The sequence below is a fragment of the Neovison vison genome, chromosome 3, assembly GCF_020171115.1.
Source record: "Neovison vison isolate M4711 chromosome 3, ASM_NN_V1, whole genome shotgun sequence".
NCBI classification, from domain to species: domain Eukaryota; kingdom Metazoa; phylum Chordata; class Mammalia; order Carnivora; family Mustelidae; genus Neogale; species Neogale vison.
The window spans coordinates 68,004,586-68,031,413 of record NC_058093.1 but is presented as its reverse complement, the minus strand read 5'-3'; the positions used below and the strand labels follow the sequence as shown (position 1 = coordinate 68,031,413).

The 26,828-nt window shown below is 36.5% G+C and overlaps 1 protein-coding gene across 3 annotated transcripts in view; it reads right to left on the bottom strand.

The window, feature by feature from the left end:
* Window positions 1-2,588: 2,588 nt before the first annotated feature.
* The window catches only part of DCAF17 (DDB1 and CUL4 associated factor 17), a 41,564-nt gene continuing 17,324 nt past the window's right edge, over window positions 2,589-26,828 (bottom strand). Inside the window, exons 7-15 of one of the 3 annotated variants that reach the window (XM_044242316.1) lie at window positions 26,596-26,700; window positions 26,188-26,293; window positions 21,410-21,454; window positions 18,288-18,430; window positions 14,944-15,053; window positions 11,610-11,700; window positions 10,833-10,916; window positions 8,132-8,287; window positions 2,589-7,158 (exon numbers count right to left, since the gene is read on the bottom strand). In XM_044242316.1, coding sequence (XP_044098251.1) covers window positions 7,012-7,158; window positions 8,132-8,287; window positions 10,833-10,916; window positions 11,610-11,700; window positions 14,944-15,053; window positions 18,288-18,430; window positions 21,410-21,454; window positions 26,188-26,293; window positions 26,596-26,700 — 987 coding nt within the window. In that variant the 3' untranslated portion in view covers window positions 2,589-7,011. The remainder of the gene's footprint in view (window positions 7,159-8,131; window positions 8,288-10,832; window positions 10,917-11,609; window positions 11,701-14,943; window positions 15,054-18,287; window positions 18,431-21,409; window positions 21,455-26,187; window positions 26,294-26,595; window positions 26,701-26,828) is intronic. The other 2 variants (XM_044242318.1, XM_044242317.1) reach the window with 2 other exon arrangements.

Here is a 26,828-nt window from a genome sequence, read left to right as displayed (position 1 = left end):
ACTAGTAATAATAGGGAACTTCTTCAAATTGATAAGAAGCATCTATGAACAATCTATAGTTAATATCATACTTGGTGAAAGACGGAATGCCATCCTTTATGCATTGGATATCCATAGAGAAAAAAAAGAACTTTGATCCATCTTACACCATATACAAAAATAAACAAAAAATAGATTATAGGTCTAAATGTAAAACCTAAACTAAATGTCTAAAATTAACACTGACCATAACAAGGGTTAGCAAGGATATGGGGCACCTGGAATTCTCATATACCGATGATGGGGTGATGGGCATATAAAAAGGCACAGCCATATTGGAAAAAACAGTTTGTTAGTGTCTTAAGCATAGGTGTGCCTGGGTGTTAAGTGTCTGACTTTTGGTTTTGGTTTAGGTCATGATCTCATGGGTCACGGGATTGAGCCCTGCATCAGTCTCCCTGCTCATCTCGGAGTCTGCTTCAGGCTCTCTGCCTCTCCTTCTCCTGACCCTTCCCCTGCTCACACACACACTCTTTCTCTCTCAAATAAATAAATAAATAAATAAATAAAATCTTAAACAATAAAATCTTAAACAACAATAAAAAACAATTTTAAACAGTAAGATTGGATATCCAATCTTAAACAACAGCTTAACGAAAAAGTTAAGCATATTTCTAACATACAATCCAGCCATTACCTACTTGGTATTTCCCAACAGGAATAAAGCATATGTCCATAGAAAGAATTCCTACTGCATGTTTGTAGTAGCCAAAAATTGGAAACTACCTAAATGTACAGCAGCAGGTAAATGTCTAAATGAATTCTGTGTTATAACCACACAGTGAAGTACTATTAAGCAATAAAAAGGAATGAGCTGGGCGCCTGGGTGGCTCAGTGGGTTAAGCCGCTGCCTTCAGCTCAGGTCATGATCTCAGGGTCCTGGGATCGAGTCCCGCGTCGGGCTCTCTGCTCAGCAGGGAGCCTGCTTCTTCCTCTCTCTCTCTCTGCCTGCCTCTCTGCCTACTTGTGATCTCTCTCTGTCAAATAAATAAATAAAATCTTAAAAAAAAAAAAAAAAAAAGGAATGAGCTATGATACATATACTACAGACGGACCTGAAGATAGCTATATGGAGTGAAAGAAGCCAGGAAAAAAAAAGAGTACTTCCTGTGTGACTCCATTTATATAAAATTCTAGAAAATGCAAACTAATCTAAAGCAACAGAAATAGATTAGTGGCTACTTTGGGAAGACAGGAAAGAGAAGCAAGGGGTATTACAGAGAACCAAGAATAAGCTTTTCGGGGTGATGGACATGTTTAGTATCTTGATTGTGGTGATGGTTTCATGTGTGTATACATGTCAAAACTTATTAAATTGTGCAATTTAAATATGTGCAGTTTATTTTATGTCCATTATACCTCAAAAAAATCTGTTAAAAAAATTTAAATTTATACATTACCAGTTCAGAGGAGGCCTGTGTTACAGTTCCCCAATCCCCCCAGAACACAGCACATATTTTTTGTAGGATGAACACAGTTTTTACAACTTAAAAATAAAATAATTAAGTTTACGCATGGTATATAAACACACACAAATGTGCTTATCATCATTAGTTAATAAGGAAATATAAATTAAAACCATATTGAGATCCAATATAGTTATTGGAAAAATAATAAAGTTTGTTTTAATATTAATATGGTTTCATATCATAGCAAAAATTCATTTCATTGGGGTACCTAGGTGGCTCAGTCAGTTAAGTATCTGGCTCTTGGTTTCAGCTCAGGTCATGATCTCAGGGTCCTGGGACTGAGCCCATGTCTCTGCACTCAGTGGGGAGTCTGCTTGAGGATTCTCTCCCTCTCTCCCCACCCACCCCCTGTTGAGTGGGTGCACACACATGCTCTCTCTCTCTGAAATAAATAAATCTTTAAAAAAAATTCATGTCATTTACAAATAACATGAACTCCTATTCTTTACAGGAAAAGGTCATTTTCTGCTATTATTACAATGTTTTATGGAGCCTCTGCTTTGGTGTCATCCTGTCCAGCTCCAGTAGTCATGTGGAACGGTCTAATGTACCATTAGCAACCTGGGTTTGTTCTCTGTGAGTCTCCACAAAAGGAGACAGGGTTCTTTGGTGACACTGCATCCTCTGCTTTGCTGAGTTCTACATTATCTTGATTATTATCACAAAGAAAGAATGTTTTCAGCAGTTCCTGATGGAGATGAGGTTAAAAAATAAAAAGAGGGTAACCTGCTGGGAGGGCTGCTAGGGGCAAGTACAATTTAAGTAACAACTAGGAAACATTTTACACCCACCATAAATGCTAAGATAAAAAAGACTAACAACCACAAGTACTGGAGAAAATGTGGAGCAACTGGAAATTTCATACCTTGCTGCAGGCATGTAAAATGGTACAATCCTTTGGAAAAAAGGTCTGACAGTTGCTTATTAAACTAAACATACACCCACCCTAGGACCCAACAATTCCATCCTTAGATGTTTACCCAAGAGGAATAAAGACATATGTTCACAAAAAGTGTATACATGTTCAGAGCACTTTATTCATAATAGCAAAAGAAAAAGAAAAAGCAGAAACAGCCCAGGTGTCCATCAACAGGAAAATGGAAAAAACAAACTGACATTCATACAGAAGACTACTCAGCAATAAAAAGGAATGAGTCACTGGTACATGCGACATGAATTAACCTCAAAAACATGCTGACCAAGGAAGCGTTATGCTTTGTATGAATTCATTCATATCAAGTTTTAGAATGGGTAAATTTAATCTGTGAGGCAAAATAATCGAAACAGGTGATAGGTGGGGTGGGAATTGACTGGGAAGGAACATGAGGAAACTCTCTGGAATGACTACTGTGTTTGAAATTTTGAAAAGGGTTTGGGTTACAGAGATGAATGCATTTGCAAAATCTCAGCAAGTTTATATTTAACATTTGTGCATTTCACTGCATGTTAAGTGTACATCAAAAAATTTAAAAACCAAACATTAAACTCTACTTACTTATATGCATGCTGAAGTATTTGGGGGAAGTATACTGATGTCTGCAATTTACTTTGAAATGCATCATAAAAGTAACATGGATAGATGAGTAATAAAATATAGATGTAAAATTTAGGATCCATGAAGTTGGCAATTGGGTATTTACTGTAAAATTCCATCAACTTTGCTGTATGTTTGAAAATTTTCATATTAAAATGATGGAGAAGAGCCCTCAGTTGGTCTTATTTTTCTAATATATATTCTATGCCTGTTATAAATTATTCCTTCTGTAAGACAGAGGTAGGTTCTATAGCAACACAGGGACCAGAAATTAGCCCCAGAATTTTCCCTGAAATTGAAATTCTAAGTTAGATAACATACATAAACATGGTAAGAAAGGTAAGAAACTATAAAAATTATTAAAAAGGAAGCCAAGTTACCTAAAGAGTAATTACTAATACTGATGTTTATTATCATCCACAAATAGGATGAGAGTACCAGATTTTGTATTTTTTTTTAAATACTTTTAACCACTGAACAGAATCATCTTTTATATCAGGTAATATATGTGAATAGGCCAACTGTATCTCATTCAAACTTTGTCCAAAATTTGGATATCTAATCATTTAAAAAACATTTACTAAGCATTTTCCTATACCTAGTATTATCATTGTTAGTATGCTATATATGAGATAAAATAACATCATTTGTTTTTGAGAGCTCTGGAGGAAATCCGGCATAAGAATATGTCAAACAAACCTGGATGTTTCCTAACTCTGTACTTACTAGTTGTAGGACCTTGAGCAAATCAACTTCTATAAGACTCACTTTCCTCATTTACAAACTGTGGAAGGATAATGGTAGTTTGTACTTCATATGATTATTCTGAATGTTGAGTGAGCCAATTCATTTTACATGTATCACAGTGATTGGTAGATAGAAAGCACTCAATATATTTAAGTTATCATTTTTTTTAAAAGTACGTACAAAAAACAAAACATTCAATTGGTGGAAGAATGTGGAGTACCTTAATTTGTTTAAATAGAACATCTTCTCCTCACTAGGTAATTCAAACCCCTCAAATTGTGAGAAATGTTTTAGAAAGTCAAAGAACGATATCCCTGCTGCACTGATACGGCGAGGATACAGAATTGAAAGTAGTGAAATGCAGAAATACACTTATCAGCATATTGTTTAGACTTGTTGAAAGAAGCTATACTGCTTCCCTCGGTTTTGCATTAAACACTCAGAAACGTTATCCATAATGTTTTATGCTTATCACTAGTGCTTGTTAAGAAGGTGGGCACACAGTTAAAGACTCAAACAGTCAGGCAGACAATGGGGATTAAGGTGGGGCCAGGAGAATATTAACTGCCACTTTCCTCCACCCCAGAAAATTGCAGTGTCATGCCTGCAATGAATGAGCAGCTGCAGTAGCCCTATGGGAAGCTGGGAAGCTTGTTTGGGAAGCATGCTGTACTGTCTCCTGTTGTGTGTGTTATCCATACACTTCCCACTTTCTTTAGAATCTTCTACCTTTTGGCATCTTTTTATCAACCATCCTGTTAACAATCATGTAGCCCACATTCCCACATACTGTTACGGTTGGCTAAAACTATGTAGGAGCAGCCTGTCCTCTTACTTGGGGCATGACCCTTCTGCTTGTTACACTCCCCACAACTCCCTATGGACTTTCACCTCAGGTACATTTCCTGCCTGGTTCATAGGGCATGTGGATCCTGGTCTGGTTTGATTTTGGCAGTAATGAAACATTAGGAGTTTTTTAGCGGTCAGTTCATACCTAGCCTTGAAATATTCTACCCACCCACTCATACCTGCCCAGCCTAAAAAGCAGCTAAGAATCTCAGCTAGTTCTCAGATGCCTTTCTGAGCCGATGAGTTCCTATGATTTCATCAAAAGAAGATAATGACTTAAAGGAGAAGGGGAAACTCAACAAGCTCCTTCTTTAAAAAACCAGACAGGATTGAAGTCTTAGGACATCCTTTTCTGAAACATTCTTGAAGAGCAGGCCTTCGGCTTTTATATAGCACTGCATCTCTTTGAAACCCATATAACACTGGTTTCTTTCTTTTCTTTGGTATTTATTATCTATTACCTCTTATCCAGAACTTGTTTTTCAAGGTGTAAATTCACTGGGTATGACTGTTTAGATACAGTTAGTGTCCAGTTGGGAGTTTGGGGCAATAGCCAGCACATCATACCTATTCAACTGCTGTAACCACAAACATGTCTCTAAAAGGCTCTGAAAGCTTCAAACATTATATTAAATAGTACTATTAAAGGTACAGAAAACAAGAGTAGATTTTTCAATTAGTAGATATGAAAGTATAGAATTTAATACATGAAGATAGTTATTATCTTGCTCATGAGGTAATCACTTCTGCTTTCCCAAAACTTTGGATCAGATTCAGAAAGATTTCTCTTTAGCCCACATATAAATATTTTCTCTTACTCTAAAATGTCAGCAATCTTCTTTTCTACTGCACAAAAGACAGTTTTAGGTTTGCTCCCTTTATTTCTTTTTAAATTTAAGGACTGTGCTACTAATTTCTTGATGTCTGGAATAGGTTAACACATTTTCTCTTCAGCCCTGTTGATTCTAATAAGTTTGAAATTTATCTGCAAAATTCAAGGGCAGAAAAGGGAAGATTCACATCATTCTTAACATGGGATGAAGCCAAAGCCGAAGGAAAAACGGAAGGATTTAAATTTTTTCTTTTATCTTACCCCAATGCGGGGCTTGAATTCATGACCCTGAGATCAAGACCTGAGCTGAGATCAAGAGTTGGTACACTTAACTAACTGAGCCACCCCCAACACTGAATTTTAATGTAAATTATCTAAGCTAAAATCCTGAATTTAATCTTAAATTTGAATCAGCAATGATTTTTACTCTGTTTCCTCCCCTTCTATTTTTACTATTCTTTTGAGACTGAATCAGAAATGTGCTGAACATGTGGATTGCAGCAACTGGATTTCTCAAACAGGAAGCAAAAAGAAACAATTTTCTCCCTTAGGTTGCTTTTATTTAACAATCTGTAGAACGATTATCTGAGTTCAAGGATTAAATTTAGATTTGTCCTAACAAAGAAGAAAAAAAATACTCATTTCACAACTAAGATAGAGCCAAAAGCCTTTTCTAGCTAATCAGTCAATCCCCAAGCTAGTAGGAATTGAGACTTTATCTACTCTTCTACAAGGAGCAGAACTGGTGGGATCCAGGATACCTTTATCTTATTGCATAGGTATGAAAATACTGCCTATAAGCAGAATTGGAAAACTCACCAAATAAATAGAATGGTGAGATGAGTACAACATTCTTAGATGTATTAAGAGCTGAACAGGCTATACGTCAGAAAAAAATTTCTTTTCTTGGAATCTTTTACATTAGTCTATGATAGAAAAATAATCAATGGGAACACCAAGCCAAGAAAATAAAATCATGGAATAAAAGATAATCTGGGAACTAGAGCCAATTCCTAATGCTATATATAAATATAAAACATACATATACATATATATTATTTTTAAAATGTGATGATATATTTATGGCTCAAAAGTATTCTTTCACATTACAGATCTCCTTTCTCACCCTTAGGCAAAGTTTGGCGTAGAGGTTAGAGAATTTCTTTCTGTATCTTCTACGTCTGTCTGTCTCTCCTGTCTAGTCTTACCTATCAAAATTCCATACCATCCTTTAAGAACCATGTTAAATACTTCTCCATCAATAACCCTCTCCCAACAACTGAAATTAACTTGTATTTTGTGCTCCCCAACACTTAATATTTGCGCCACCACCAGTGAAAAGCTCTAAAATGCTCCTTACCACCCCCTTGTATGGCAAGAATTTAAAAAAGAAGTCACAGTCATCTGAAGACAACACAAGACCTTTTCTAGAAAATACTAGAGAACTTGCTATGCAGATAACAAAAAGGAGGACTGAACATAGCTGCTGGGGTTATGTGGCTAAAGTTCTCATAAGTTATATCTCAAAATTTAAAATTATCTCACTCTTTTTCACAACTTCTGTTTGTTGTTTCTTCTTCACCAGGGTCACATACCATCTGGTAAACATAGCAGCTGAAGACCCTGCTTGGTTTCTGTTCTATGTGTAGTACCAAGTCTCTGTCAAAGTAGACTTCATGGCTGTATGTCTGTAATGAAAACACAGTGAAATGAAATCTCCTCTTCAAACAACCAAGTTCGCAATTATATCACTATGTCATGGCACCTATGCTCGGGCTCTTCAATAATACACTTGGTAACAAAACAATTCCTAGAAATCGTTTATTTTCATTATTTATGAATATGCAGATTATTTATAAGAAAAGTATGATATAAAACATTGAAAATGGAAAGAGCGCTGGGTCATAGGAATCTGAACACCCAGATTCTCTTGCCTACATTTTTTTTTTTTTTTAAAGATTTTATTTATTTATTTGAGAGAGAGAGACAGTGAGAGAGAGCATGAGCGAGGAGAAGGTCAGAGAGCGAAGCAGACTCCCCATGGAGCTGGGAGCCCGATGTGGGACTCGATCCCGGGACTCCAGGATCACGCCCTGAGCCGAAGGCAGTCGTCCAACCAACTGAGCCACCAAGGCGTCCCTCTTGCCTATATTGTTATTTCACTGTGTGACAGTGGTCAAGTTGCTAAACCTCCTAGGTACTCCACCGATAAAACAAAAGACTAGATTAAAATAATAGTGGCTCTGTAATAATCAAAAAAGTAGACGAATATGTCCAAGAGTGCCTGCAAACCCTACATGTTTAGATATCATCTCTATTAAGTAACTGGGGGCATTCAATACAGTATACTTCTATTTTTAAAAATGCTACCAAACTTATAAAATGTGAGAAAACCAAAGACTATGGTAAGGAAATAGACAGCATGTCTCAGAATAAAACATAAAATTTTATCTTTAAGCCCTCTAGAAAGGAGGCATCCTCTAATTCCTAGGAAAGGAAGGCTTAAGAAGTACTCATTTTGTCCTGCAGGATGATATCCTCTTTGATGTGGTCACTGGTACAGGTGACCATGGACTGACAAGAACACAGTAACATCTGTTCCAATAAATGTCACCTACAAAGAAAATCCTTACAATTTTGCATTCCATGGACTCTACTCACCACATCCCATGACTCCACTAGTGGAATGCTTTTAAGTAAAGTTCCATATTCATTACAGTGGAAATCCAGGTGAGCTTTTCCTTCAGCGTCTATTTGGGTAACAGCTACCACGGAAAGCAAATCCAGCTCATCTTCATAGTCCACAATTTTAAAAGTCTCAGTGAATAGATGGATAAGACAGAGGAAAAGAGGGGTAAAATCCAGTTATCCAGTTAGGATTATTTCTATTTGTAGTTTAACTATTCTATTATTTATTTTTAAAATGCAGAAAGAGGAATGAATGGGTCAGAGCATAAGGAGAAACAGATCTCTACTTTTATGCCTAGTAAAGTCCCAAGATTCTGAAGACTGCAGCAGTATCCTACAGATTTTAATAGAACAAAGTCTATGTAGCTCTCAGCCAAAGTGTTACGGAAATTCTCTATTATGACAGCAAACTAGAACTTCTCCAAATTCAAAGAGGTATTCAACTGCTGCCTCTGACATGTGTGTTCACTAGCTTCCAGAGAGGACTAAATATATGAAGTTCAGAAAAAAAAATATGAAGTTCAGTTCTGAAACCTAAAAATGACCCACTTTGTCAGAAGGATCTTTCCTCAGAAAAACACAAGTCATTTTAAGAAGAACTGATAGCCTATCACATACTATTTATGACTCTATTTGCCATCTTCTTTTTTTTCCTCCTTTCAACGTTTTTTGGTTTCCTAAAGAAACCAAAAATGATGGGGCACCTGTGTGGCTCAGTTGTTAAGCGTCTGCCTTTGGCTCAGGGCATGATCCCAGAGTCCTGGGATGGAGTCCTGCATTGAGTCCCGCATTGGGCTCCGTATAAGGCTCCTTGCTCCACAGGGAGCCTGCTTCTTTCTCTCTTTCTGCCCCTCCCCCTGCTTGTGTTCCCTCTTTCACTTTGTCTGTCAAATAAATAAATAAAATCTTCAAAAAAAAAAAAAAAGAAAAAAGAAAGCAAAAATGGCCACTTATATTTGAGGGAGAATATTATTTGGGAACTGAAATCCAACCCACAGAATAGAACTGGGATGAGAGATGTTAGCTGGAAATGATTCATGATGGTAAAGTCTTAAGGAAGAAAAAAATCTAACCTCAAACTCTGTTTAAGGAAGTAAACCTGGGACTCTAGCAGCCTCACAGGGGAAGCAGATCCATGGCAGCCATCCAGGGATGGACCACAGGAAGGGACATTTTGGCAGGTACAAGTTTCTTTGAACCACCACATACTAAACCTTCACCCACATTTGGTCAAACTTCTTTTTCATCTATTTATATTTTCTGCCTTTACTACCCATGATATAAAAATTTACAGAGATTTATTACACATGGTTCCTTTCTATTTACTTTTTTGCCCTAATATTACTTTGGTCAAACTTCAAAGAGTAGACTTCTTGCCTGGGTCTAGTGATTTTAATAGTCTTGAGTCCCAACTTCTTTCAGCTTCTCTTTTACAGGCTAAACATTTTTGTTTTCTAATCTCTTGATGTAGAGTATATCTCTCTTCACTACCACCTTCTCCTTGTTAATTATTTTTTGCTATCTTTTAGAAATTTTAGTATGTCCTTCTTGAATATGGTTTATCTACAGGGAGCTTTCTGCTTTGTTCTCAATAGATTTCTATGGTCCAAAAAATATACATGTATTTATTTTATATTTTTTATATTATATATTTTACATGACATATTTTATAAAATATGTACATATATAATACATTATATAATTCACAAATGTATGTATATATATTTCTTTTTGAGAGTAGCAACATACTGAGTCACCTCCAACCTTTTTACTTTTTATTTATTTATTTAAAGATTTTAAAGATTTTATTTATTTATTTTATTTATTTATCAGACAGAGATCACAAGTAGGCAGAGAGGCAGGCAGAGAGAGATAGAGAGAGACGGGAAGTAGGCTCCCTGCTGAGCAGAGAGCCAGATGCGGGGCTTGATCCTTGGACTCTGGAATCATGACCTGAGCCAAAGGCAGAGGCTTTAACCCACTGAGCCACCCAGGTGCGCCACCTCCAACCTTTTTTAAAAAGTTTCAAAAACTATCCTTAGAAGCCTACTCTAATGTTTCTACCTAGAAACGGTCACACAAGCAAATAGTGTTCTGCTCCAAACAGATCAGAATTCATGAAATCGTTATATATTTGAAGCATGATCACTATCAGTTGATTTTGTAAGAACTTTCAATTCCTCTTTAAAAGAAAAGGATAAAAATGTAATAGCTCAGTGACTGGCAATGTCAAGTTCAGGCTTGAGGCTGACTGAATTTATCACACCCTCACACACTTCTTCCCTGGCCCACGATCATTAACAAACACATCCATGTCTTGTAAGTAAAAAATAAAGCAAAAGTCATAAAGTCATCAGGATGTGATTCAGGTATTTTCTATTAAGAAATTTCCCTATAAATGTGCACATTAACAAAACAATAAGCTAGTAGTAGTTTTTTCAAATTATTTCAGTCCTAAGAACCTTTTTGCAAACATAATCTTATGAATAATTCCAGTATGAGAAGACAGGGTGATGGGGATGCACTGGTTGAAATACCATGCACAATCCTACCAATGAAGTCTGCATGGAACTACTCACCCCCAACCCCTATCCCAGAGTCTGGAAAGCATCATTTAAAAATCACAGGGCTAGTACACACTAATTTGGTTTGTTATCTCTGGCTAAAGTAATACCTCTTGTTCTGGGTCATCATCCAAAAGGTTAAAATTTTTTTTCACCACCCGTCCAGAAGCTGTAACAGTGGGTAAGTTTTCATTCTATCACATGGAGAGAAATAAAAAGATACGATGAGTCCTTTTATGTGCAATAAATAGCAAAACTGTACCAAATTTCATTAAACAACTAACCCTTATCCAACATCCACAATTCTTTCCTCTACTGAGAAAATTCTAGATCAAATTTCTGATCTTCCAATTAGCAAAAATACTTAACCGTAATAAATTAATGGATAAAATACCAAAATAGACAAACAATAAATACACTCGCCCTTCTGATTTTTGCTTTAGTATAAGTACAGCAATGCTACACTGGATCTGCTTTTGGAAATTTCTCTCTGCATAATTCTCTTCATGTTCTTAATCTGCACACTAAAGGGAAAGAACTATTTGGAGTTAAAGCATGGCATGTGATTTTTAAAGATTCTTATGTACCCCAACCTACTGTATGTTTGCACAATAAATTAAACCCAAAGGTTAAAAATTCATCAATAAAAATCTAAAGAGAAATTCAGAAAGGGAACAGATATTAGCAAAAGTTAAGCTCAATATAATCAGCTCTTTTCAATTCTCAGTTGTGCACAGGGCTGAGACCAGCTACCCGCACAGACAAAAAACCCAGATTTTTATTGTGCTGTTCTTTTCAGCACACTAAAAGACAAACACATTTATATACTATATTCTCAAACAGAAAGACAGTGATACACAAAGAATTTTAAAGTACTCCTGGCTTACTTTGTTCTTCTCCCTGTTGGCCAAAATGACAAAATCTTCAGAGATCTGATGCTGGGCACTATTATTTTCTACTTCATTTAGCTTTAGAACTCTGAAAAGGGAAAAAAAGACCTCAACAGATCATCAGAATACCCAAGTTGAACTACTGAAATGAAACTCAGCAAATGTAAATTACAGGAAAAACTGTTAGTTCTTGTTTCCTCCTGTGGAATCTGAATTAGTAATGTCTGATCACTTTAGTGTCTATAAACTTCAAATTCAAATTTTGTTAAACAGAAAAACCTGTGACAATAGGTATTCCTGATGTAGATAATGAAGCCACTTCCTCAAGTTTAGGCCATCTTCCAAGCTGGCTTAATGAAAGTTCCCCTAAAGGACCTCATCTTTGTCATCCTGCAATAGGCCTTTAAGGTTTCAGCTTTAATGGTGGCATTAGAGTAGATGTTGGCATTTTCTACTTCTGAAGATAGAATGAGATATCAATGAACAACACTCAGAGTTAACTAAAAGGCAGACTGGAAGCAACTGAACCTAAACTAAGAGTTTTCATAAAAGAGTAATATTTAAAAACTCCAATTTACTTAATACTTTTATTGTAGGATTATATTTAAAGATTTGGGTTTTCTGAGTACAAATGGTTTAATGAATCAAGCTTACTAAGGAAGAGAAAAGAAAATAATTTGTTCACTGCCCACACAAATCTGTTCACAGCATTAACAAGCTTCAAAAGCACAATGTTCCCAAAGCTTAAAGTCTCAGACACAGGTAAAGAGAATAGCAGGGAGGAGTAGATACCCTAGCTAGGAAGAGCCAGAAGTCTTCGAGTTTGCCAGGGGCAAAGAAATCAGATTAGATTTTAAATTACTCAATGTGTTATCTTAATTCATGCCAATGTATAAAAGTGCCTATCCTCTAGAACCTGGCAAAAGGGCGCAGTATATTTGGACCTTATTTTCTTAAGCTCAAACTACTATTAAAAAAGGTGGGTTATGTGGGGCGCCTGGGTGGCTCAGTGGGTTAAGCCTCTGCCTTCGACTCAGGTCATGATCTCGGAGTCCTGGGATCAAGCCCCACGTCAGGCTCTTTGCTCAGCAGGGGGCCTGCTCCCCGCCTCCCCCTGCCCTGCCTGGCTCTCTGCTTCCTTGTGATCTCTCTCTCTCTCTGTCAAATAAATAAATAAAATCTTTAAAAAAATGGCTTATGGGACACCTGGGTGACTCAGTCAGTTAAGCATCTGACGCTTGATTTCGGCTCACGCTATGATCTCACAGTTATGAGATCAAGCCCTGCATCAGGCTCCACACTGGGAGTGGACCCTGCTTAAGATCTCACTCTCCCTTTGCCCATCCCTTCCTCTCTCTCTTAAAAAAAAAAAAAAAAAAAAAAGAAAGAAAGAAAGAAAAAAGAAAACATGAGTAGGCAATAAGCATTAAAATCCAAGCTTTATTAAAGCTGAACTACAGTTTTTAAGACTTTTTAGAAAAGTTCATAATCTTATTTAATTAAGTCCCTTTATCTTTTTTATCTTCTTTCCAGAGAAGTAAACTAATTAAAATGAAACATAAGGAATAGAGAAGGCAGATAATGTCTTTCTTATTCAACCAATTTACTAGTACCTACTCTGTGCTACTAAGTGCTATGCTCAGTGCTGGGGTTATAGTCAGCAAAACAGACTCTTTCCCTGTTATTATAGAGCTGATGACTCCAAAGCTAGATATTTAAACAGATAATCAAATAAATAATTAATTAAAATTGTTGTGTTAGAGGAAGGTAACACAGTGGCTGGTATGAAAATAAGATGGGGGCGCCTCGGTGGCTCAGTGGGTTAAAGCCTCTGCCTTTGGCTCAGTTCATGATCCCGGGTCCTGGGATCTAGCCCCACGTTGGGCTCTCTGCTCTGCAGGGAGCCTGCTTCCTCCTCTCTCTCTCTCTCTGCCTGCCTCTCTGCCTACTTGTGATCTCTGTCAAATAAGTAAATAAAATCTTTAAAAAAAAAAAAGAAGATGGGGGAGCTAATCTAATGAGGGGTATCAGGGAAGGACTCTGTTAAAAGGGGATATTTAAGCTGGGGACAAAATATGAATAGAAATCAGGAGAACATGGATTAAGAGAACAGCGATTAACAGGGACTGATTAAGATTAAGAGAAAAGGAAGGGGAAACACACTCCAAATGGAGGAAAGAGGTCCCTGACTGTCTGAAAAGATAGCATGACTGAAATAAACTGAGTGGGAGGAGGGTCTTTCAGATCAAGCTAAGTGTATGATGATCTTTATCTCAGGAACAAGAAACCATAAAAAGGTTAAAGCAGAATCCACTTGTTTAGGTTTTTGTGCTTGTTAATAGTTCTAAAAATCACTCTTATTGCTGAGAAGAAAAAAAGACTTAATGAGTACAAAAATGGATTCTTGGGAGTCCTGTAAGTAGGCTATTACTATTGTCCAGGCTAGTGATGGCAATGGTCTGACCAACATGGTAACAGGCCAAGGGCAGAAAGAGGCTGATTTAAGAAATATTGAGTAACAACAACAACAACAAAAAAAAAAAAAAGGGAAAAAGAAGGACTCAAGGGATCTGTGGGTGTGTGTGTGTGAGAGAGAAAATGCACAAGAGTATATATGTATATGTATGGATGAAAGACAAAAAGTATAACAAAGTGCTCAGAATCATTCCAGATTTCTGGCATGAGTGTAGATGAGAGGTTTCGGCTAGGATAAATTTTGGAGTTTTGGTGTATATGTGATTTATGAAGCCAAGGGAATAAGAAGAATCAATAAACAGAATCATGTAGAAAGGGAATGAAGAGTGAGAAGAAAATAGGGTCTAAATCCCGAGGACATCCAATGATTAAAGTCTGGGTAGAAGAGAAAGAACATAAAAGGGTATTAAGGAGGAAAATATTCATAACTGGTGTCAGGGAAGCCAAATGAAGAATGTTTCAAGGAAGGGAAGGTCAACTGTATGCAAGATGTGCGTCAACAAAGCAAAACAAGGTTTACTTCAAACAACTCCTGTTCTAAAGCCGTCTTTTAGAACAAAGACAAACCACTTCTCTCCTTAATTCTGGAGAATCAAAACATGATGAGGACAAGCCAATCTGAATTTCCTTTTACCCATATATCATCCATCAAAGAATTTATTTAAATTTAATGTCTACAAAGAGTAATGATGAGGCTGAAAGAATAGTTTTCTAGATGCCAGTCTCTGAGGAAACAACGTATAACAAGGTAATGATTTCTATAATTGAGTCAACAGTTGGCTGGCAAAAATAAACATGCCAATAAATGCTTCTAAAAGCCACCTTTCACTTTAGAGTAATGAATAAAAATACTCACTTGACCTGATTTGGGCCGACATGTATTATTCTACCAGAAGCATCAGGATGAAAATAGATCCAGTCAGATTCTAGAGAACAACATTCCATTTCTTGGATCCCATTTTTTGCCTGAAGTTGTGTAAAAATATTGAAAATAGAGATTAGGGGAAAATAAGTTTTCAAATCTAACTTCACTCACAGATCAATAAATCAAAGGTACAGGGAAGAGGAAATATCAACAGTTGGACTGGGATATGTATGAGAATTGAATACAGACATTCTTACTTGAGAAATTCAGAACATTTACCCTGTACCATACAATCTGCCTCACAAATAATAACTTAACAGTAATCATATCTCAAGCATTTAATTTGCGTCAGGCACTGCTGTAAATGTTTTAGTCATCTCGTTTAATAACACTCAAAGCATATATTATTATCCCCACTTTAATGAGGAAACTGATATACAAAAAGAATGAATCATTTGCTCGATGTTTTACACGTGCTAAACAGCTGCTCTGATTCTGAGGTCCAAGGACTTGTTCCATGGTATAGCTCTGTACAAATACTGCACACATAGTTCCCTTTAACTTCCTCTCTTGCCTATCCCCAATAAACTGTCAAAAGGAGTGGTTAACACAAAGATAAACAGGCACTCCAACCCCAAATCTCAGAAACAGGTCATATAATCTCTTCGGACAAGTCAGATATAAACCTCTAATAATGGAGAAATGGTCTAATACTGCTCAGCCTTTTAGGCAAGTAGAGATTTATTTCATGGTAAGATATTTGGACATTAAAATAAAGAAAAAGATACCTCCAGGCTATATGATCACATATGTACATAAATGTTTTACCTTACACACAGGAGCACTGGGAACTAACACCAGCATGGATACATTGATTTCATTTAATTTCTTCAATGTAAAATGAAGTGACACCACCTTTCCTATTAGATACAAATTTTTCAAATATTAACTTATTAATTTCATTAGCACATACTGACAGGACATGTTTTAAGTATTGCAGTAGGTGTTTGTACCTCACATGAACTAAACATAACTCTTGCCTTCAAAAAGCTCATAATCAAGAAGGGAGGCAGAAACATAACAGAAATAAGACAATGTAAAAAACAAAAACAAAAACGAACAAACAAAAAGATGGTGTAGAAAACAAAGTAATCAAGCCATGCACAGGAAATATTTTCAAGCATCCCGCTCAGGTGAGCAGAATATCAGAAGAAAAAACAGAACTTAAACTAAGCCTTAAAGGATGAGTAGAAAATGGCTAAAAAGAAGAGATGCCAAAACACAAAACACAGAAATGTTAATCCATGTAACATGTGTATGTGTACAGATGAATAAAAATTTTAATTTTGGCTCCTACAAAAGAAATATGATTAGAGAAGTAGGTGAGGGCTATGTCACCTACTAAAGTGCTTTGTATGCCACGCGTTCTAAAAAAATGAATTTTAACACATTTTCTATATTAGTGAGTTTTAATTTTTCAGGAATTTTTATAAGTATTCTAATAATTTCTAATAGGAATGGTGGTAATTATTACATTGTACCATATAAGGAAATGAATTTAAACACCGTAGTTGAAACCACTGAAATTAATGTGTCCAAGATGGTATTAGCTCTGGATGCCCCTTTGTTTAAAATAAAACATGTACATACCATACGCATCTTTCCTTAGACAATTCCCTTTATTGTAATTATTATAACATGCAAAAGAAATACTGTCTCTTTTTGTGTTGAATATAAGGCAGCATTATTACCAGCCTGTGCTGGTAACTATTAAACCTCAGTTTAATAGAAAGCTATGAAACATTTTCTGAATTCTTCAGTTTGGCTGCATGTGTTTGTGGGTTACCTACTCTTTTGACTGACAGGTGGGGAAGTAATGGGCATACGCATTCTTAAGTTAATGTGACTACATCTAAGCTGTCTGGCAAAAGGACTGAAAACTTCCTCTGGATTCGGCAACTACTCATGAATATGTTGAAATATAGATATGACTAGATGTTATCAGTTATTACAGAAGGTGAGTACTTGACAGGCATGCTTGATATAAATCTTGGAGGCCATCTTACACACACACACACACACACACACACACACACACACATATGTATCATCAGTTCTATTATAAAAAGAATATGCACTAAATATCCAGAACATGAATTGTACAGGGTTTGACTGGATAGAAAAGTTAAGTGAAAGAGAGATGTGACAGGTCCTGGTGGCTGAAGAATGTTCCCTGGCTGAGAGGTGAACAATCAAATCACAGACTTGTCATGCCGGGAAACAGTCCCTAGAGAGGCCACTCTAAAAGAACATGTCACTGGGCTGGGGCAAACAGGAGCTGCTAGATGTGATGGGTAAATGAAAAAATGAAAGGGGACAATGTCCCCACAAAAGAAAACTATAAGACACTATACACAGTGTTCCCTGGTAGTGACATCAAAGGAAATAGGTAACTGGACCCAAGATTGTGTTGATCTTTGGTGTGGTGAAAGGTGGCCTGTGACTAAAAGCCACTGAGTCCAACAGTGACTGAGCGTGATCCTGGAAGTGATGGGTGTGGAATTAGCTGAACCTATATGTTTGATATTCCAGAAATAAATTACACTAACTCAGCAATACAAAGCAAAGGGGAACCCCTCCACCACTCCCAGAGCACTTGTTCTTTTGTGCTGCATCTTATTTAACTACATGTGTGTTTTCAAGAGCATAAGCAACTTGAGGGAAGGAATATGTACACAGCCATGCCTGGCACACATTAGGCCCTCAAAGAATTGAACTGAATTAAATTAAATTAAATTATAAATCATGTGTAAATCATTTTCAAAAAGAAAATTAATTCAAGGGGTAAAAATTTCTATTATCTTACCATGTACCATTTCTTCCTTTTCTGCCATAAGTAACTTAACAATCTTCATGAAAATTCAATGTTTCAATGCTTACATTGTGACCAACAGGGTTCTACCTGGATCTGCTCTGGGAAGCTAATAGTACCAAACGATGACAAAACAGAACCAAACACACATTGCACCAGCAATTTCAGAAGCAGCCTGAACATATTCCATCAATAATTTCCACTATGGAGCTTCAGAAATGTTTTGCAGAGATCCCATAAGAAATCTTTGGTTTCCAAAAATTTTCGAATCTCAATGCTTTTAAGTTCTTGATAGTACACACAAGTGTTTGTTATATTCTTTGTATCCTTCTGTATCTAACATTGTTTACCAATTATTAATACAAACAAAAACTAATTCTTAGGAATTCTTATTACAGAAGTAGAAAATAAAGAATTTCTGATACAAATTTACTACTAAAAAGTTTGACTACTTATGATTTACCAAGGAGTTGTCTTTCAGGGCACAAATATGGAAAACCCCTTTCTGTTTCTTCTTATTAGGTGTGATGATGTAGTGCCAAGGATGGCCTCCAATTTGAAAAGCATTCTCCAGGGAGGACACCTCAAAGAGCAGTGGTGGTGTGTCTGCAGAGATGGGCAAAAGAAATTTATTATTTTCTCCGCTCTGGTAGCCTTGGACTACCGTGACTACCTTGGACTATCATGAATTCAATTCAACCCTTCTTGGCATGTACCATCAGTGAATTTCTATTAATGAAAAACTACTATGTTCAGGAAATAAAATATAACCAGGAAAGAGGCTGATTGCTAAGAAAAGAGAAAGCTGGTAGGAAACAAATGTTGTTATGAGGTCAAAATCTAGACATCTGTTTTCAGAGTATGTGTGACCTGCAACTAAGTGGAGATAAAAAGTGGGCTGAAGGTGCCCATGATGGGAAAAAAATGGCAAAGTACACCTTATAAAAGGAGCTGCTATTTACTAGGCATGTATGTCTCAGACTCTGGGTTAGATACTATTTGCAACACTCATTATAATCCTAATAGGTAATTAAGTCTGATAATTCCCTCAGATGTGAGGAAGAGATCTTCCAGAATAGCAGGTTACACTTAGCAAACTTTATCAGAGAAGTCTTAAGATTTCCAGTGTAGAAGTGATATTAGTCATAATGAATGTAACCACTTAGGACAGGTCCCGTCATAGTGAAAGCTTTATTAAAAGGTAGCCACCAGTAGTAGTATAATCTTTAGACAAGTTAACTAGTTTAGATACATCTAGTCAGTTACTGTCATTTAAAGACTGACACCATAAAAGAGGTATCTGTTAGTGCTTCTTAGTCTTCTTGATGACAACTAAATTTAAGTAGAGCGAAACAGATGTACTCTTAGAGAAATGCAGAAGTTGAAGGTACTATGGCTTTAGAAGACCAGAATACCATTTGGGCAGTCCTTGGGAAACACCACAAAGCACACAGTCTTTCAGTAGGTGGTTAATCTAGGACTCTTTTTTTTATCCCTCTACCTTAAAAGTATACTCTTTAGTTATGAGGCCATCACTGTCAGTAAAGAGGCTTGCCATAGGAAGACCATTCACTCAAGAGTCACGTGTTACATACAGAAGCGTTGACTCTATTAGGCTTCTTCATAAGGACAATTTACTATTTGGTGCTATACATAGAAAAACAATGAAAAGTGAATTCACAAATGGACAATCCTGAGAAAGAGATAAGTATAAGCATATTAAGCATACTTAAAGTGCTTTTTTCTTTTTTTTTTTTTACTATTTTTAAAAATTTATTTGACAGAGATCCCAAGCAGGCAGAAAGGCAGGCAGAGAGAGAGGGGGAAGCAGGCTCCCCGCTGAGCAGACAGCCCGATGTAGGGCTCGATCCCAGGACCCTGGGACCATGACCTGAGCCGAAGGCAGAGGCTTTAACCCACTGAGCCACCTAGGTGCCCCTAAAGTGCTTTTATCTTAAAAACCTTTTTAGGAGAAAAGTAATATTCTTAATATATAAAGGAGTCTTTTTAATAAGAAAAATATGAACCCAACAGAAAACTGGGCAAAAAAAAATAATCAGTAAGTAAATTATGAAAGAAGTACAAATATCATATGTGATAATATAGTAGCTATCAAATGATGGTGAATGAGGAAAAAATATAAAAATAAAAAATATAATTAGAGTTTGAATTTGCAGTTAAAGTTTCAAGTAGGTATGTCATAGAGAATATAAAATAGGTATGAACAATAGGAAAAATAAGTCAATCCAAAAAGATGTATTTATAAAGAAAGGCTTTTCCAGCAGTTGCCAAAAATGGCCCCAAAGTAACAGCAGGACTCTGTTCATCACAATTCTAATGGGTCCCCACTAATCTCAAGAGCCCGAATTTTGATCTCTAATACTATTTTCAATTAAAGAGTTCTAGAAATTCTACACTTGATCTTAGCCAAAAGACCAAGGAGTGAAGAGAGGGTCCTAGAAATTCTGAGAGTAGCTGATTCCATGTTTTGTAGTGAGGAAATTTTAGGATAGGTCTGAACCATCCAGTATTGTTATAAAGGATATTTACAAGGATGTCAGTGTAGTGTTAAAAGAATCAGAGAACCAACAAAAGGGGCTCCTACTGGCTAGACTGTGGAAAGAGAGGCACTAAAAAGAAAATAATAATTATTATAATGCTCTGAGTTTGTGAAAGGTCAATCAATGACCTTTCTAATATAAATTGTGCAAAATGTATGGTTTATAAAAGAATGGCTATAATAGGATATGATTTTTCTACAATTTTAAAATATAGGGATATAACAGACAAATGCAAATTTAAACCACAGTGAGATATTGCCTCCGATCTGTTAGAATGTCTATTATCGAAAAGAAAAAGAATGACAACAGGATGTAGAGGAAAGGGAACCCTTAGGCACTGCAGTTAGGAATGCAAATTGGTGCAGGCACTATGGAAAACAGGATGGAAGTTTCTAAAAAAATTAAAAATAGGGGACCCCTGGGTGGCTCAGTTGGTTAAGCATCTGCCTTTGGCGCAGGTCATGATCCCAGGGTCCTGGGATCCAGCCCCACACCGGGCTCCTTGCTCAGCATGGAACCTGCATCTCCCTCTGCCTGCCACTCGCCTCACCTTGTGCTCTATCAAATAAATAAATGAAATCTTTCCCAAAAAATTAAAAATAGAACTATCATATGGTCTAGCAATTCCACTACTGGAATATTTGGGTATTTACCCAAAGAAAATGAAAACACTAATTTGGAAAGATAATATGCACCCCTATGTTCATTGCAGCATTATTTACAGGTGTTCATAGAGTCAGAGAACAGACTGATGGCTAGCAGAGGGGAAGGGGCTGAAGCGTGTGTGAAATGGACGAAGGGGGTCAACTGTATGGTGATAAACGGTAACTACATTTACTGTGGATTCATGCAGATTTATACCTCATATCACTTAGTAGTGTATACAAAAATAAATTTTTTTGTGGCGAAAGCAGAGTTTATTGAAGATATAGAGCGAGCAGATATAGACAGACACTCCATGGGACTTGGAAAGGAAAGGAGCATGAGTCTCATCTTTGTCTGGGGTCTGGGGTTTTTTACTGACGATGGTGGTCTGGCGTATGCGTCCTCTCTGGCATCCAGGAACCATCTAGAACAAAGAAGAGGGCTCAGGTGTTATTCCTTGGAGTTAGGGGGTCTTGGCATAGAGCTGTCTAGCTCCAGTGGCCTTGAATGCACATATGATAGCTTCATCCAGTCATTCTCACCTGGTCCTTCCTTAGATGTTTTTTATTCTAGAGAATCATTAACTCTTCGTCCCTTACAAGGAGGACATGTACTATTTGCATTATAAGGCATGTGTAAAGTGGGGTAGGGGTGCAGGGGGTGCAGGTCCTAGCATGAATAGAAACTGGAAAAGAAGCAAAGGAAAAAAGCAGTCTTTTCTCTTTGGGTCCCCTTCAGTTTCTCTCTCATTCCCTACTATAAGATTTTTATCCTCCTAATTCTTCAGGGGTTTTGAAGAGTGAAAGTCTCGTGTTCTGTAGCTTCTTCAGGCTGAAAAAGATTGTAGATCCTACCTACTAAGAGACATAAAAATCCTGAGCTATCTCATTAAATGAAGGGCCCTTAGTGGCAGATTGTTTGCATTGGAGGCAATCATGAGGTCTCATCATAAGAATAAGATGCTTCTTACAGTTTCCATTGAGATAATTTATCTGACATACTTATGCAGAGCATGTAATAACAATAGCTCCCTCAATAAAGAAAGAAACCTAGCATAATTATTATCATAGCTAGGAAAAGAAGTGTTTTCCACCAAGACTATCCATTTCTGCTAAACCAGAAAGGAATCCAATCACTGAGAGAATTAGAGGAGACAGATACTGCTTTAATTTGTGTGTGTGTATCTGCTAAAACTGTGGATATCTTAAAGTCATCAGGGATATGTACAAAATATTTAGTCTGAATATTAGTATAAGTTTTTTCTTGAGTTACAGTCAGGATGTCAAGGTCCACCTGGTTTTGGAGGGCCACCTTTCAAATTTGTGGGTGACTGCATGTTGGGTTTGGTTAAAGGTGGCCGTTGCATGCTTGGCTAAAGTCTCTATTTGTAATTTTACAGCTATAGAGGAAGTTTCTGGGACAAATATAGCTAAGGGATAAAGCCATCAAGAATCCCTCTTTGCCTGATGTCTAGCCTTAGTAATATCCTAATTACGAAGACTCCCTGGCAAGTGGGAGATGACTTGTCCTGGGAAAAACTGAATTATTATGCTGTACACTGGAAACTAATCAAATGATATATATACGTATCAATGTTATTTCAATAAGAAAAACAGGTAGTCAATCTTATATATTTCTTTTACTAAAAAAATGTTTAGGGGAACCTGGGTGGCTCAGTCATTAAGGATCTGCCTCCAGCTCAGGTCATGATCCCATAGTCCTGGGATTGAGCCCCGCATTGGGCTCCCTGCTCCCTTGCTTCTCCCTCTCCCACTCCCCCTACTTATGTTCTGTTTCTCGCTGTCTCTCTCTGTCAAATAAATAAAAATCTTAAAAAAAAAAAAAAGTTTAAAAAACTTAGATACACGTTAAGTGAAAATACAAGGTACATAACAGAGTATATGATATACTACATTTGGTATAAAAAAGAAGGTAACATTTAAAGAATGCATACACACATTTGCTTATTTTTATAAAACAAACAATAGAAGGATACCTTGAAACCAAAAATAATGATTACTTATAAGGGCAGGATGGGGTAGGGGGAGGGAAGTAAGAGAATAAAAGGACTATGTATGGAAGCAAAATTTCTCAGACAATATCTTTTTTTGACCTTTGAAATATACACATTTACAACTTTAAGAATAAAATCGAAAGGGAAAAACAAACCTAAAATTAAAAACAAACTAAAACAAATGAATCTATTTACATAAAACTGGTAATCTAATCATATAGAAAAATAATTTCAGGGGCTCCTGGGTGGCTCAGTGGGTTAAAGCCTCTGCCTTCGGCTCAGGTCATGATCCCAGAGTCCTGGGATCGAGCCCCACATCGGGCTCTCTGCTCAGCAGGGAGCCTGCTTCCTCCTCTCTCTCTCTGCCTGCCTCTCTGCCTACTTGTGATCTCTGTCTGTCAAATAAATAAATAAATAAATAATCTTAAAAAAAAAAAAGAAAGAAAAATAATTTCAAATAATCTTTGAACACATTACTCTGTAGTACACTTATTGGGCTGTACATGAAGGACAAAAGCAATGGTATAGAAATCTTAACCTTCACACTATAGTTTTTAGTAGTAGCGCTGATAAGGCAATTTTAAGATTATCACATACATACTAAAATAAAATTTTATTAGGAATCAAGAAGTTCAGTGGGAGCCAAAAGAAATACAAATATAAAATCAAGGAACAATTAAATTGGAAATATGAGAATGAACTAATGAATTTTTGTTTTACTATATTTCCCAGCTCTGTTCACCAAAAAATAAAGACAACCAATTGCATTGAGCACAATCAGATCTTGGTCTGTGTTGCGGGCTGAACTGTGTCCCTCAAAAAGATAAGTCAAAGTCCTAACCCCTAATAATCTGTGAAGGTGACCTTATTTGGAAACAGGGTCTTTGCACAAGTGATACTGGATAAGGGTGGGTCCTAAGCCCCAGAGTAAAGAAGGCCTCATAAGGACCAGCAGAAATGGGAGTTACACTGCCACAAACCAAGAAATGCCAACAAACTAGAAGCTAAAGAGGCAAAGAAGGATTCTTTTCTAGAGTATGGGAGGTTGTCTCTGCCAACAACTTATTTTCAGACTTCTAACCTCCAAAAGCATAAGAGATTAAATTTTAAAGCTATCAGTCTGTGGTGTTAATAGCAGCCCTAGGAAACTAATGCAGTCAATGATAATGTTCTCTACTAAAATGGCTTCTTGTCAGACTTAGGAAAGTAAAACATAAACCTGGGATATATTATTGTTCCAGAAAGCAGGGAAATTCTCAAAGACTATTGAGGTATGTCAACATGGAGTTCTCACTGGCCAAATTTGGGGCAATTTGAACATCATTAAGAATTTGACTATACGGGTGCCTGGGTGGCTCAGTGGGTTAAAGCCTCTGCCTTTGGCTTAAGTCATGATCTCAGGGTCCTGGGATCGAGCCCCACATCAGGCTCTCAGCTCAGCAGGGAACCTGCTTCCTTCTCTCTCTCTGCTTGCCTCTCTGCCTACTTGTGATCTCTCTCTCTCTGTCAAATAAATAAATAAAATCTTAAAAAAAAAAAAAAAAGCCTCTGCCTTCAGCTCAGGTCATGATTCCATAGTCCTGGAATCAAGCCCCGCATTGGGCTCTCTGCTCAGCAAGGAGCCTGCTTCCTCCTCTCTCTCTCTCTCTGCCTGCCTCTCTGCCTGCTTGTGATCTCTGTCTGTCAAATAAATAAAATCTTAAAAAAAAAAAAGAATAATGACTATAACTATATAATTTTGAATAAATAAAAATCCTTGAGTCTTTTTTGATTATGAATGTGTGCTGACCTCTAAAAAATTTTGCCACCATTGGAAGTAACTATAACACCAACTCCTTGTTCAAAAATTGATAATTAAAGAAAAGGAATAAGTATCTACTTTGACTTTTTAGGAGGAATTATAGTTTATCCCTAGGTGACAAATGAAAGTTTTTCTTTATAGAAAAATGTCAGTTATTAAAGGTGGAAGGAATGACGGAATTCTTCAAATGGCTATTCTGCCACCCCAAATGACATAACTGGTTCAGGCAAGAACCAGTAATAATTACAGAAATATTCTCATATTATCTGTAATCACAGAAAATTAAAAACAGCCTACATGTCCAAAGCAGTGAATTGGCTCAACAAATTTAGAGTTCATCAATAAAATAGTATATGTCAAGTACTTAAAATTTCAAGAAGCTATGTGTGTACATGCATACACAAGGAATCACAACATAAGCACCACATTCAAAAAGTATCGCAAGATATATAATGAAAACTAAGTCTTCCTTTCATTTGTATCCCTCAGAGGTAACTAATGTTTATCAAGTTTTTGGGTGCCCTTTCATATATTTCAAGCAAATCTAAATGCATATGCTTGTATGTACACTTTTAATGTGTAAATATGAATTCTTTATACAAATGAAGCTTTTTATATACAATTTTATACTCCTTTTTTCACTTAGTAGTATATATTAGGAACTGCTCTATACCAATGCAAAAAAATATTTCTTTTTAACAATGAGATTTATGAAAAAAATGAATATAAAAAAACAATTAAATTTATGATACAGCGAAACAATCAGATAATATTAGTGTCACCTATCAATGTACACGTTATTTCCAATCATTTGCTATTAGAAAGAATGTTGTACTTGTACATCTGTCATTTTGTACACATGTGAATATATCTGGTATAAATTCCTAGGCACGTAATTGTTCAAGGAGTATATACATTTAAAGCTTTGGTACACAATGACAAACTGTCCTCCACAAAGGACCCCAACAATAAATGAATATGCTGTTAAATTCTTATATACTTCTATACTTTTAACAACCCTGTTATATAACTTTTTGATATTTGAGAATCTGAAAAGATCTATCCTATGATAATTTTAATCTGCATTTATCTTATCAGTGATATTGGGTTTCACCTTCCCCTAATTAAAAGCCAAATGAGATTCAGTATCCCCAGGCCTTCAGTTTAATGAATAACTGATAGATTTTGATAATACCTATTCAAAAGCAAGGAATATGCTGTAGAGAAGTAAAATGAATTGAGTTTATAATTGAATTATGAGAAAACATCTGGATGATTACAATAAATACTTATATGACCACTTATTTTTTAAGGTGAAAAAAATGCTACATAGTAGCCATACCTGTGATTTTAATATTACAAGGAATGCCAAAAGGAGCCTCTCCTACAGTTCCAGCAGTCCCACCCCATCTGCATGCACACCCTAAGTCAAGTTTCTGTTGCATGAACTAAAAACAAAACAAAACAAAAACGGTGGCTTTAGCACCTACTTATTTGCTGTCTGAAGAGAGAAAAAGTCAAATTCACACGTATATGACAGAGAAAATATCTTCACTGACTTGAGGGCCTCTCTGTTTATCTCCCCTCCCCTCTTTTAAAGGTTACTCTGTCTTTCTGCATTTGTATAGTTTTGTAGAGTTAAAATCTATACAACTGTCTTACTCTAAAAGCATTTCATTTTAAAAAAAAAAAACATACCTCAGTCCAAACCTCGAGATATTATAATATGGCAAATTTCAGTCTTCTCTACCTGTTCAGTGATGGCCTGGAAGCTATAGAGTCTGACCAGTCCTGAGCTGTACATCACAATCAGTATTCCATGAGACAAGGTAGCATCTGTAACGTTCCCGAAAATCTGAGGGGAAAGGTAGATATCACCTGAGAAAAGACCAGAAGGCCAATCCTCTGAGTGTTCACAGTGGTTTGGGCAGTTGCTTAATATTCGGGTCACCACCACAACACTGCTCTTATCATTGACTTAAT